This window comes from Cetorhinus maximus, chromosome 22, assembly GCF_964194155.1.
Source record: "Cetorhinus maximus chromosome 22, sCetMax3.hap1.1, whole genome shotgun sequence".
Lineage (NCBI taxonomy): Eukaryota > Metazoa > Chordata > Chondrichthyes > Lamniformes > Cetorhinidae > Cetorhinus > Cetorhinus maximus.
In genome coordinates this window covers 60,184,832-60,198,997 of record NC_135900.1, presented here as the reverse complement: position 1 = coordinate 60,198,997, position 14,166 = coordinate 60,184,832, and the positions used below count along the sequence as shown (strand labels likewise).

The 14,166-nt window shown below is 43.1% G+C and overlaps 1 protein-coding gene across 2 annotated transcripts in view; it reads left to right on the top strand.

Annotated features, from left to right (window-relative positions):
- LOC144696734 (metabotropic glutamate receptor 8) overlaps positions 1-14,166 on the top strand; it is a 429,432-nt gene that overhangs the window by 213,693 nt on the left and 201,573 nt on the right. For both annotated transcript variants that reach the window (XM_078568398.1, XM_078568399.1), the window contains exons 3-5: positions 8,512-8,647; positions 9,248-9,402; positions 9,848-9,985. In XM_078568398.1, coding sequence (XP_078424524.1) covers positions 8,512-8,647; positions 9,248-9,402; positions 9,848-9,985 — 429 coding nt within the window. The remainder of the gene's footprint in view (positions 1-8,511; positions 8,648-9,247; positions 9,403-9,847; positions 9,986-14,166) is intronic.

The following is a 14,166-nucleotide window of genomic DNA, read 5'->3' as shown; positions in this document are numbered from 1 at the left end:
TGTCTACTCTGAATGCTTTTGGTACATGCTTCTGATACCGCGCTAATGCCTTCACCAAGATGGTGTCTGGCATGGGCTGCACCTGTAGTGTGTACACAAGCCATGGCCAATATTTTGGTACCAAAACCTGTAATGGCAAAACTACAGGCGCCAAGGAGCCCAGTTTTTCAGCCAAATTGACGCTATGTAAATGCTGTGACAGCTCCCCGTAGCAAGCCTGGACATCATTGCATTGAGGTGTCCAATCTGCAAGGACAATAATGGTTCAGAGTCCAATAATCTGTGAAGTTGAGGACAACACTGAGCTATAGCTAGTGGGGTTTTAATCGTTAGAATATTGTACTGTAAACATCTCTTTTGGAAAATCATCTTTGTGTCCTCGAGACATACAAAATTGTATGTTTTCCATTAGATTGGAGCTTGACACTGCAAGTAGATAAAAATGGACAAGCTGTGCAAGCAACAGTTGAAATGCCAGATCAGGTTTGCTTCCAAAATATATCACTTTTGTCAATACATCTTTGTAAATACCTGAAAAATAACTATATAATGAAATAATCCGACCCACAACAGGATGATACTATTGGATGTTAACCTTGTCTGAGGCATTGAGCCTTTGAGCCACATTTCAAATTCAATTTATCTCCCCAAGATGTCTTAAGCCATAGTGTTGGCAGGCAGATGGCTAGAGTTCCATCTGCCTTGCAGCAGACATAATAAAAAAGGTTTAAATCAAGCAAGCTGAGCAGATGTATTGTTTAAAAGAAGGAGCTAAAGATGTAATATAAGTTATATTAAAGAGTTATATAAATGTAGTACAATAATCAAGAAGATATTAAAAGAGGTTGTTCACATGATGAAGTGTTAATATTAATTGTAAAGAGCTCCATTTCTTTAGTTTGATTTGTACATTAAGTTGAGAGAAAGTGTGAAATCTTTTCACACTTCAGGGGTGTCTACAATGAAAAAAACAGGCCAAAGAAATGAGTAAGAAATTGGTTTTCCAGCTTTATTTTCTAAAATAGTACAATAAATTTAATTGTAATAAAATTTGGTCACAGTTTGGTTCGCAAATCTTTATCTATTTGTTTAATGTGTCTTGCTGGGCTGAAATCTACTGTTGAATCAAGCTGCACTCAGTCTACAAGTGGCTGTTTTCACTCCACAAAAATCAGTCCTATTGAAGATGGAGCATGAGCAGTGAATGATAAATTACCATGAAAAGCAGCAAAATAGTTGTTGAAGAGTATGTGGGCCCAGAATTTGTGGTCAGCAGTGAAGGAGCGGAGCTCGCCATTCGTTCCGCTTACAGCCACCCCCACAATTTTTGTGGGCTTTTGAACAGCACAATTTATAGCTTATTTTCCATGTGGTGCCCTCTACAGGGGATCTGTGGTGTGTGTGTGTGTGAGAGAGAGAGAGAGAGAGAGGGGGAGAGAGCAGGGTCTCTCCTCAACCAGTCAGATTGAAGAATCCTCACTGAGTCACACAAGAGGGGCGGAATTTTACGACCCCATCGTGGCGGGGTTGGGGCGGAAAATGCGGCGAGCCATTCAAAAATCCATTGACTTCAATGGGACTGGAAAACCCCACTGGTGGGAGGGGCCGTAAAATTCCGCCCAAGGAGCTTCAATGCCCCAAAATGTATTTAGCAGGTAACTAGCAACTTCACGTCATAGCATGCATTTTATTGTCAAGTCTCTCAGTGAGGTACCGATATAGCAAAACTCATTGAGGAGCAGGGCAGCTTAAACAGCAACTTCCTAATTTCCACTTTGAACTGTGCGTGCTGCAGACCCTGAACGTTGTTGTTTAATTTACTCCTTAATGTTGGTGGGCGTCGATAGCCTCAGTGATTTCATCATGCAAAGCCCAGGCTATTTTTTGTTAGCATGGAGCTAAAGATTAAAACTTTATGCTTGCTAAGGAGCCCCAATGTTTAAAACGTTAAAAAGATTTGATTAGATAGATGCGGAGAGACTCTCCCCTCTGATAAGAGAATCAAGAATGAAGGGACATAAACTTCAATTTAGAGCTGGCCCATTTAGGAGGGATATCAGCAAGTACTTTTTCACACAATGAAATCTAGAGTTCTTTCCCCAAAATGATTACAGTGCTGGTGGATAATTTGAAATGAATATAGACCTCTTGGATAAGGCTATTATCAAGGGGTAAGGTGGGTAAATAGAGATGAGGTACAGATCAGCCATGATCTAATTGAATAGCGGAGCAGTTCACGGTGCTGAATGACCTAGCCCTTTTCCTATGCTCCAGGAGGGGTCAATCATATCAAGACCTCTGACATCCCTGCACTGCCCCCCTCTTCCCACCCACAACCTTGCGGCACTACTCCTAACCAATACCTGCTAGCAGCAAGGCAATCTAGCACTGCACTGTTAATTTGAAATGGAGACCCAACAGGAATTAAATTTAGGTCTCCTCTTATGTGGGAACAGTAAAGGAGTTGTTGTTGACCTTTACGAGTGGCATTAAAACCAAAAACTTGACATAAACTGCATTGTTTCTAATGCAAAGGTGCCTATGGTTAGAACAAATTTGTAACATTATGACAGTGTCATCATTTTTGCTGTTCTGTTGTTTGCTTTTCTTGAAATCATAGTGCTGAATACAGGGCAAGAATCCAACCTCCCTCTTTCTGGTCCTCATTAAAGCTTCATTTGTACAACACCAGATGTGACCAGCAAAGAAGGTTAAGCCAATGGTGATATTGATAGATCAGCATGGAAAGTATCTGTAGCAAATAATGAAGTAAAATTGTAATTATCTCACTTGACACAACGACTCTCTTCGAAAACCACTCTGTACAAAATAATAACCTAGACTTTGGGATGTGAGGCAAAACTTCCGTTTTACCCTGAGATGCCCCCTGATCCTGGCTGCCATTCTGGTCCCAGAGTCTGGTTCCTGGGAGATGGCATTTTCTGGGAACTCATGCTGCTCAGGAGCTTTGCCACCGTGAGAGAAAATGAGCTTCCTGTTGCACGTTTTTTTCCCCTTCAAAAATGTTCTGATTTGATTAACGGGACATGTAAATTGCAGCACTCTGAAAACTAGACACTGGTTCCTGAACGCTTTTTAATTATTGTACTTGGATCTGTATGATCTGATTCAAGGCGTTTGACCTTCACTGCTGGCAGACGAGTGTTTTTCATTTCTTCTCTGCATGTGATACTCCTACAGTGTTATTGTATCAGCACACAGGAAGTCAAAGGCATTGATCAAAAGCATCTGAATTGTCTTTTGATATATTGGAGGTCACACAATCTAAACGTACATTTACTGCCTGAGATGGTTGTCTCCTGCTACAGTCAAGGGAGCTCAAGTATCTTTTCAGCCTGTCATCTGCACCCAAACACGACCTGCGATTGATGCTGATGCTGACTGTACCACATGTTTATCTTTTCCTGTGTTCAATTTCTAAATTATTTTCAGAGGAAGACCTGTTGTGGCAGTCTTGTCTAGATAGGGGGTAACTGGGAGAACATTGGAGGAGAGTTTTATCACAGGACTGGCACCATGTGCTCTTGCTGTCTGCTGCAGTGTGATATCAGTGGAGGTTCGGGAGTAGGTTTGGCAGCCCATCCTCTTTGCTACCATGTGGATAGTACACAGGCCCAGAGAACCTCATAAAATGATGAGGAGAATAGCAACTAGCATTTATTGAGTGCCTTTAGCATAAAATATCCCACAGAATTGTGCAGCGAGAAAGAAAATGGATTCTGGGCCAGAAACTATATTAGGAGGGGTGACCAAAGACTTGTTCAAAAGGATGAGTTTTATGGAGGTTCTTCAAGTAAGCGTTATGGACAGGAGGGGGGCTTAATTTAAAACAGCCCTGATTTCTCCTTCATCACCTGTCCGTAAACAGAACGGTGTTTTTGATTTTTGATTTCCCCCTTTATGAATGTATTTTCTCCAACCTTTCAGTTTTTTGGGGTGATCCAATCCTTTATTAATAACCCCACAGTAAACTCGAGATGGGGTAAAATCAGAGGGTTTGTTTATTTTACACACACTCAAAACGCGGAAAGGGGGTTTGCAATGTAGCCCCCGGTACATTCACACAATAAAAGAGGGATAAAGGAAAGAAAGGGGCACAGGGCAAAGATCACAGGATCAAAAGCCCAATGGTGTATTCCTTCAGAGGGTTTAGCCAGCTGAAACTGATGTGGGGTAATCCACTTTTCCAGTGGCATTGACTTCTACGATGAGAGAAGCATGTAAAGATCAATTAGTCTTGCAGTAGGCACTGGTACCAAAGTTCAGACGTTCCAGTAGAAAACAATGTAGTTGAGGGCCAGGCAATTTAAACTCAGACAGAGCTTTGCTGCTGCTTTGTAGATGGAAGATGTCAGACTGCCTGGATTCAGCTCCATAAGGCAATATTACAGGTTCTAGCAGATTGAGGGAGGTGGATGGGGTGACTCATGTGACATAACTCCCATTTCTTCCCCTTGGTTTGAATAAAGGATGTACATTCCTGGTCTGGATTCTTGAGATGGTTAATGTTGCATCCCTTTGTCCTCGCAGACATATCATCTCTGTTGGTCAGAGCTCTGACTTAGAAATATAAAGGGCCTTTGTGCATTTCCTTGGAATTTGATTTCTGCAGTCACAGGGAGCATTAGCGCCTCTTTAGAGATAACAAGATCCTTGCTGTTTTCTGAAGGCTAGGAATTCCTTTCATGTGAGCTGTAGCTAGTCAGGCTTCAGCCAGTGTAAAGCCTTTGTCCATGTAAAAACTAATAATTTTATAAAGTAGCGAGGAGGATATAGGCATATATATATATATTCCTTCATGTTTTCTGAACATGACATAGGAAGTGCAGAGGATGAGAGCAATGCATAGGGCCTCACCAGTTGAAAACGTGGCCTCCAATGGTGAAGCAAAGTGGGGAGGGATGCACAGAAGTCCGGAGTCATGGAAATAGAAAAGTTGTACAATGGGGGATAATTATAAAAGCAGTGAGTTGTAAGGACATGGAGGGGTTTAACAAAAAGATGAGAATTTTAAAACGGTGGCATTGGGCACCTGAGAGTCAGTATAAGGGTGATGATCAAGTGGGTCTTTAGGGTATACACAGCAGAGTTTTAGATCAGCTGTAGATTAAAGAGGGTGGGGTGGGGGTGGGGGGGAATGCAGCAGCAAGGCGTGCATTGGCATAAGCAAATCTAGAAGCGACAAAAGTGTGGATAAGGATCACAGCAGCAGATGGGGTGAAGCTGGCGCGGAGATGAATGATATGGTGGAAGTAGGTGGCCTTTATGACTGAGTGGATGTGAGGTTGAAAGCTCAGTTCAGGCTCGATTGGGATGCCTGGCTGTGAAAGGTCTGGTTTGACCTGACCCAAATGTTGGGAGGGTAATGGAGTTGGCACGGAGATTGAGGTTTTCGTCATTCCAGTGGAAAGATTTCTTCTCTCCTTAAAATTACACTTGTCTGTATCCAAGCAATGTTTTTAAAGCTTGTTCTTCCATTCTCATACTCAATATCCTCAGGGATCTTTCGGTCTACACTGATAACGGCTGCTTAATTTGTGCCTCTGGGGATTCCACTGGTCTTCCAAGGAAGTTATACTAGGAGATTGGGAGAATCTTCAAGAAAATTCTACCGTAGCCTCTTTGATTTGAACTATTTATTAATTAAAGTAAACATGCTGCTAACTGATCGTTAACTTAGAGAAGCAGAACAGATTAGTGGCCACAAAAAAGCAAAATGCTGCAGATACTGTGGAAATCAGGGAAAAAAAAACAGAAAATGTCAGGACTCCACAGGACTGGCAGCGTCTGTGGAGAGAGAAACAGTTAATGTTTGAGATCTATGACATTTCATCAGCTTAGCAGCCAGATTATTGCAGGAGAAGTATTTGGTGTGAATAAGATTAACAGAATGTCAGTTTCTCCTCCCACCCCAACAAACTGTAAAAGCTCACTCGTCAGTCTGGCTAAGATAAAATCTTCATAACTTATTCATTACTGAGGCCAAAATCCGTAACAATAGTGGTGCTGACATCTTACAGCCATTGCAATGCCAATGTAATCTTGTTCTTGTAAACACCATATCTTATAATCAATGTTTAATTAATTGAATCTGCAACCTGTCAATGGAAGGATTGGGTAGACGGGTTTATTAGAACACTGGCCTTTCATCTCCGAAACATGGTTCAGATTGAGTCAAGGAAAATTTAATTAACGAGTTTCGCCAAATGATTGCAAATTGAATTTTGAATCAGTTTATAAATCTATTATATAACAAGGACTTTCATATTTGACCCTAATTGACCAATCATTCCAAGGAAAATTGTAAAGAAATAAGCACATGAAGCTTAGAAAAGGCACACTGATACAGTGGAGATTGTTTTTCTTCACAGTTCCCAGTGATGTATATCCACATCACAACCGTACTCTAAATTTATTGTTAATTGTAAGGAAGCAGAGTTGCCATGGTTCAGCTATTAGCACTCGCCTCAGTGTCAGAAGGTTGTGAATTCTCCAGAGATTTGAGTACAAAATCCATTCTGATACCCAGAGGTGCTGTCTTTCATATGAGATGTGAAATTGAGGTGAATGTAAAAGACGCTGTAGCACTGTATTGAAGAAGAGCAGGGGAATTCTCCCTGGTGCCTTGCCCAATATCTATCCTTTAACAGTTACCCAAAAGCTGATCAGCCAACCAGTAACATGTTGCTACAATGGGATATGGCTGTGTGAAAATTGGCTGCTTTCTTTTACATTACAGCAGTGACCACACTTCAAAAGCACTTCATTGGCTGTACACTGCAATGGGATGGCCTGAGGTTGTAAATGGTGCTATATGAATGCAAGTTATTTCTTTCTTTTTCACTGAGTTCCCAATATTTGCCAAGCCAACACAAACAAAACAGGATATGAGGGAGGGTGGATTGACCCAGAGTTGCTGTCATGCATCTGTTTGCGCTGACTTAAGAACTATATCAGTAGAGCCCTGACAACAGATGACTCCAGTCTCAGTGTAGTCTGTGCAATTGTGTGAAGTGACACCAGAGCTGGGCAGTCAAAATACCAAACTGATGCTACTCTTAATTGAAACTGAAGTACATTTTGGATGCTGTATTCTGAGCCAGTAACGCTGCTGCTAAGATGTGTTCATGGCCCTATGAGTAGAAGTGGATAAAGTACACTATTTGAAGAACATTGTTTATTTTGCGTTATCTCAGATTTATGCAGTTCTTACTCTGTGACCCTCTCTGCAGCATTGGGCATCTAATGTAGAGAATGTTGCAAGGTGGAGAGTGTTGCAAGAAGAATGCAATACATTCTGAAGGACATTCATGGATTCTCAAGTCACATGTCCCTTCTATGGCTTGGAAGAATCCCACTTCCACATGTATGTTGTGTGTGTGCAGCTCCTATTCGCTTATTTGAAAGATCTCCTCCTCAAGCCTCTGATCTCACTTCTGGTTTTTAGCCACTGGGTGTGGAAGGGATGAAGTTGAAAGAAAAAAAAGTGCATTTATATAGCACCTTTCATGACCATCAAACACTTTATAGTCAATGGAATACTTTGACATGTATTCACTGCTGTAATGTAGAAGACTCAGCAAACAATTTGCACACAGCAAGCTCCCACAAACAGCAGTATGATAAGGACCGGATAATTGTTTTTTGTGGGTTTAATATTGGCCAGGGCACTTACAATAACTCCTCTGCTCTTTGAAATAGAGCCATGGGATCTTTTATATCCACCTGGGTCAGCAGATGGGGCCTCAGTTTAACAGCTCATGCATAAGGCAGCACCTCCTACAGTTTAGCAGCCCCTCAGTAATGCACTGAAGTAGCAGCCTTGATATTTGTGTTCAAATTCTGAAGTGGGACTTGAGTCTACAACTTTCTGACTCAGAAGCGTGAGTGCTACCAACTGAGCCACAGCTGACACAAGTTGCACCACTGGTTTCTAATGGCGGAACAATGGGCAAGTTGGAGGACCTCATTGTGGACCTCCTCCTGGGCCTTGTCAAGACAGCAATTTACAGGTCCCAGGATGGGCAGAGCCCACGGGCGGAGAATGATCACTCTGACTTCTGTCTGCCTCTCCTCTATGGAATTGTCCTTGCCTGGATGGTCTTGGAGAGAGTCCATACTCTTTTTACTGGTATGCTTGAGACCTTCCATAACCGATGGGCCAATCAAGTTATAGAGTATTTCCTTGACTCTATAAGCATATTGTTATTTATATGTCACAGCTACTTTTGCCTTTGTTGTTTATTTGAAGCACCTTAGTTTAATTGGATTCTGCTTGTTTTATCATATTAGTGGTGCTCTTATGGGCACTTGTGCTAATTTTTATTGATGATACCGGGGCAGTGCAGTGTCACCCATAGTGGACCCAATCAAAATAGGCCAAGATAGGTTAGAGGGCATATATTCCAACAACATGCTAATACTTGTGATCAACTATTATAGCTGCTTTTGATTGTTTAGTTAATAACGTGGCGATGTTCTTTCCCTTAGGTAGGGTTTGCATTGCGCAGTCGCTGAAAATTCCTCGAGAGCCAAAACCAGGTGAATTTGACAAAATCATCAGACGGTTGTTGGAAACCCCCAATGCTCGTGGAATAATTATATTTGCAAATGAAGATGACATCAGGTGCATATTACTCTCTTTTTAAAGTTGAAGTCATATTGACTGTGTTTCGTTCAGGCCTCTGGGAAACCAAAGTGCTCATCCAGTTGATGCCAATTTCTATTTTGATAAAGAGATGGCTAAGGATTTCAGCCAGAGCTTAGATCACAGAAATATTGCTAATGAATAAAGCTGTTCAAAACAATGATTTGTAATGGCTGCGAATTCTGTCGAGGTGCACAGGGAGTTTTAATGCAATTACACTTCAGGCTGCAGCCTTGATCCTTTGGGAAATAGAGCTGGTTTCTTGAAGTCTGCAAATGCAATAGATCAGAAACTAACCACCAAGGTGGGAGAAAGTGACTAAGTGAACACGACAGTTGGAATGATTTAGATCAGATTAGATGACCATTTCCTGTGGCACGAATGCAGGCTTCAAACAGGTGTCTCTGCTGCTTTCTTTTTATGTATTGGGCTGTCAAAATGATTGGCTAAATGGGTTGCACTTTCGCCCTTTTAATGTCCGGGGGAGGAGTGAATGAGCCAAAATGGTTGCTATTATTTCCAAGCGCAAGCTGAAGTACCACAGTTTACCCGACCTCCTTGCTCCCCTTTTATCTGCAGCCGTTTACTGGAGGCCGCTAAGAGATCCAGTCAGACGAAGCACTTCCTATGGGTCGGCTCTGACAGCTGGGGTTCAAAGGTCGCACCAGTGCACCAGCAAGAAGAGGTCGCTGAAGGGGCCGTCACCATCCTCCCCAAGAGAGCCTCAATTGAAGGTAGGATCACCTGAGGCGCTGCTTCCTAAGTGAACCATCTTCAGTGCTTATTTTCCTGTGTTCTGATTGAAATTCATGATTTGAGACTAAGCTCAGCGGAAAGTGCCAAACTCTGTAGTATTTTCCTCCAGAGGTGAAAAGGTCAGTGTTGAGGGAAATTGGCTACAGACCACATTAATTTATTTACACTGCAGACTGTCAAAGCTCGGGACACTAGTGATAAGTTTTCCTGTATTTTCTTATCCAAGTTAGCTACACTGTCAGCGTTATAAATTTTCAGTCTTTAAAAAAAAATCAAGCATGTTAAAAACCCCAGAAGGAAAAGGAATGACAGTACTGCCAAAACCTTCATTTTATCGACTTACATCATACGTTGTAGATGGTTCAAAAAGTTTCATGCGCTGCTCACCGTTTGACATAGCTGACCATTTTGTTTCTACCTCAGGCTTTGATAGATACTTCAGAAGCCGTACACTGGAGAACAACAGAAGGAATGTCTGGTTTGCAGAGTTCTGGGAGGAGAATTTCAACTGTAAATTAAGCTGGCATGGGAAAAGAAATAGCAAGGTCAAGAAATGCACAGGTAATGAAGCTTATTTATTGAGAGTAAAATCTGGCACAGCAGGCTTTTTTAAAAATTAATTCACGGGGTGTGGGCTTCACCGACTAGGCCAGCATTTATTGCCCATCCCTAACTGCCCTTGAGAAGGTGGTGGTGAGCTGCCTTCTTGAACTGCTGCAGTCCCTGTGGTGTAGGTACACCCACAGTGCTGTTAGGGAGGGAGTTCCAGGATTTTGACCCAGCCACAGTGAAGGAACGGCGATATATTTCCAGGTCAGGATGGTAAGTGACTTGGAGGGGATGTTCCAGGTGGTGGTGTTCCCATCTATCTGCTGCCTTTGTCCTTCTAGATGGTAGTGGTCGTGGGTTTGGAAAGTACTGTCTAAGGAGCCTTGGTGAATTCCTGCAGTGCATCTTGTAGATGGTACACACTGCTGCCACTGTGCATCGGTGGTGGAGAGAGTGAATGTTTGTGGCTGGGGTGCCAATCAAGTGGGCTGCTTTGTCCTGGACAATGTCAAGCTTCTTGAATGCTGTGGGAGCTGCACTCATCCAGGCAGGTAGGGTGTATTCCATCACACTCCTGACTTGTGCCTTGTAGATGGTGGACAGGCTTTGGGGAGTCAGGGGGTGAGTTACTTGTCGCAGGATTCCTAGCTCCTGACCTGTTCTTGTAGCCATAGTACTTATGTGGCTAGTCCAGTTCAACTTCCGGTCAATGGTAACCCCCAGGATATTGATAGTGGGAGATTCATTGATGGTAATGCCATTGAACATCAAGGTGCAATGGTTAGATTCTCTCTTGTTGGAGACGGTCATTGATTGATACTTGTGTGGCACGAATGTTACTTGCCACTTGTCAGCCCAAACCTGGATATTGTCCAGGTCTTGCTGCATTTGGACATGGACTGCTTCAGTGTCTGAGGAGTCTTGAGTGGTGCCGAACATTGTGCAATCATTAGCGAACATCCCCACTTCTGACCTTATGATGGAAGGAAAGTCATTGATGAAGCAGCTGAAGACGATTGGGTTGTGGATACTACCCTGAGGAACTCCTGCACAGATGTCCTGGAGCTGAGATGACTGACCTCCAACAATCACAACAATCTTCCTTTATGCTAGGTATGACTCCAACCAGTGGAGAATTTTCCCTCTGATTCCCATTAACTCCAGTTTTGCTAGGGCTCCTTGATGCCACACTCAGTCAAATGCTGCCTTGATGTCAAGGGCAGTCTCTCTCACCTCACCTCTGATTTAGGTCTTGCTGTTGGTGTAAAACATTATTTACTGATGGCAATTATGTCACATTGACCAGCAGTTTCAAAGTTCCTGTGTTTGTATTGCCCCGACAGCTGTATATCTGACATGATTCCTTCCCCTCATCGCTGGGCCAAACCTCCTCTAAGATTTACCCCTGTCCCAGCCCTGGACTTGCATTTTTCTCTTCCATTGCTCCTTCAAATTCATCTTGGCCATGAGACCCACTTGTTGCTCCCTCAACCTTATTCCCACTCCCTATATTCCCATTAAATTACTGACCACCCAATTTGTCTTCCTGTTTCCAGTTTTTTTTTCTCTTCCTTTTATGGGAAGTCGGTGTTGTTGGCAAGACCAGCATTTGTTGCCCATTCTTAATTGCCCTTGAACTGAGTGGCTTGCTAGGCCATTTCAGAGGACAGTTAAGAGTCAACTACATTGCTGTTGGTCTGGAGTCACATGTAGGCCAGGCCAGGTAAGGATGGAAAATTTCCTTCCCCAAAGGATATTAGTGAACCAGATGGGTTTTTTTTTTACACAACAAATGATGATTGTTGTCATGGTCACCATGCTGAGAATAGCTTTATAATTCTAGATTTATTGTTGAATTTAAATTCCACCAGCTCTTGTGGTGGGATTTGAATCAGTGTCCTCAGTGCATTAACCTGGCCCTCTGCATTACTAGTCCAGTGATATTACCATGACACCACCATCCCTCCGCTGATATTGTTAATTGTTCTCCATCCTTCAGTTCTTTCCCCATCTCCTTCAAATCTACCATCATCACCCCATCCCACAAATAAACCTGACTCCTCTGTCCTTGCAAACCACTGCTTCATTTCCAAAGTCCATTTTCTGTCCAATGTCTTGAGCAGATCTTTCTCAGAACTAGTTTTGAATTTCGGTTTACACTCCTACCATAATACTGGAAAGGCTCTATTCAATGTCACAAATTGTATCTTAAGTGGGGTGACAAAGGTAAACTATCTCCTCTTGCCCTTTTTGACCTGACTGTGGCTTTTGACCACACCATTCTCCTCCACTGCCATCCATCTGCTGCACTCACCTGCTCCCATTCTTACCTACCCAGTCTAAGCCAGTAACTTAACTGCATTGACTTCTCTTTCCCCCTCCCACATCATTACCTCTGGTGTCGTATTACAGTTGAATAAAGGCAACTACAGAGGCATGAGGGAGGAGCAGGCCAGAATTGACTGGGAGATGAGCCTAGCAGGAAAGACAGTGGAACAGCAATGGCAGGAGTTTCTGGGAGTAATTTGGGAGACACAGCAAAAATTCATCCCTAGGAAGAAGAAGCATACTAAAGGGAGGACGAGGCAACCATGGCTGACAAGGGAAGTCAGGGACAGCATAAAAGCTAAAGAGAAAGCATACAATGCAGCGAAGAGCAGTGGGAAACCAGGGGATTGGGAAGCCTACAAAGACCAACAGAGGACAACTAAAAAAGAAATAAGGAGGGAGAAGATTAAATATGATGGTAAACTAGCCAGTAATATAAAAGAAGATTGCAAGAGTTTTTTTAGATATATAAAGGGTAAGAGAGAGGCAAAAGTGGACATTAGGCCACTGGAAAATGACGCTGCAGAAGTAGTAGTGGGGAACAAAGAAATGGTGGAGGAACTGAATAGATACTTTGCGTCAGTCTTCACGGTGGAAGACACGAGTAACATCCCCAAAGTTCAAGAGAGTCGGTGGGCAGAGGTGAGTATGGTGGCCATTACCAAGGAGAAGGTGCTAGGAAAACTGAAAGGTCTGAAGGTGGATAAATCACCTGGACCAGATGGATTACACCCCAGAGTTCTGAAGGAGATAGCTGAAGAGATAGTGGAGGCGTTAGTGGTGATCTTTCAGGAATCACTCGAGTCAGGGAGGGTCCCAGAGGACTGGAAAATCGCTAATGTAACCCCCCTGTTTAAGAAAGGAGTGAGGCAAAAGATGGGACATTACAGGCAGATTAGCCTGACCTCAGTCGTTGGTAAGATTTTTATTAAGGATGAGATTTCAGAATACTTGGAAGGGCATGGTAAAATAGGGCAAAGTCAGCATGGTTTCATCAAGGGGAGGTCATGCCTGACAAATCTGTTAGAATTCTTTGAGGAGGTAACGAGTAGGTTAGACAAAGGAGAGCCAATGGATGTTATCTACTTGGACTTCCAGAAGGCCTTTGACAAGGTGCCACATAGGAGGCTGCTCAGAAAGATAAGAGCCCATGGTGTTAGAGGCAAGGTACTAGCATGGATAGAAGATTGGCTGTCTGGCAGGAGGCAGAGTGTGGGGATAAGGGGGTCCTTCTCAGGATGGTGGCCGGTGACTAGTGGAGTTCTGCAGGGGTCAGTGTTGGGGCCACAACTTTTCACTTTATACATTAATGATCTAGATGAAGGAACTGAGGACATCCTGGCTAAGTTTGCAGATGATACAAAGATAGGTGGAGGGACAGGTAGTATTGAGGAGGTGGGGAGGCTGCAGAAGGATTTGGACATGTTAGGAGGATGGGCAAAGAAGTGGCAGATGGAATACAACGTCGGGAAGTGTGAGGTCATGCACTTTGGTAGGAAGAATAGGGGCATAGACTATTTTCTAATTGGGGAGAGAATTCAGAAATCTGGAGTGCAAAGGGACTTGGGAGTCCTAGTCCAGGATTCTCTTAAGGTTAACTTGCAGGTTGAGCCGGTAGTTAGGAAGGCAAATGCAATGTTGGCATTTATTTTGAGAGGACTAGAATATAAAAGCAGGGATGTGCTGCTGAGGCTTTATAAGGCTCTGGTCAGACCACATTTAGAATATTGTGAGCTATTTTGGGCCCCGTATCTCAGGAAGGATGTTCTGGCCCTGGAGAGAGTCCAGAGGAGGTTCACGGGAACGATCCCAGGAATGAAAGGCTTAACATATGAGGAACGTTTGAGGACTCTGGGTCTATACTG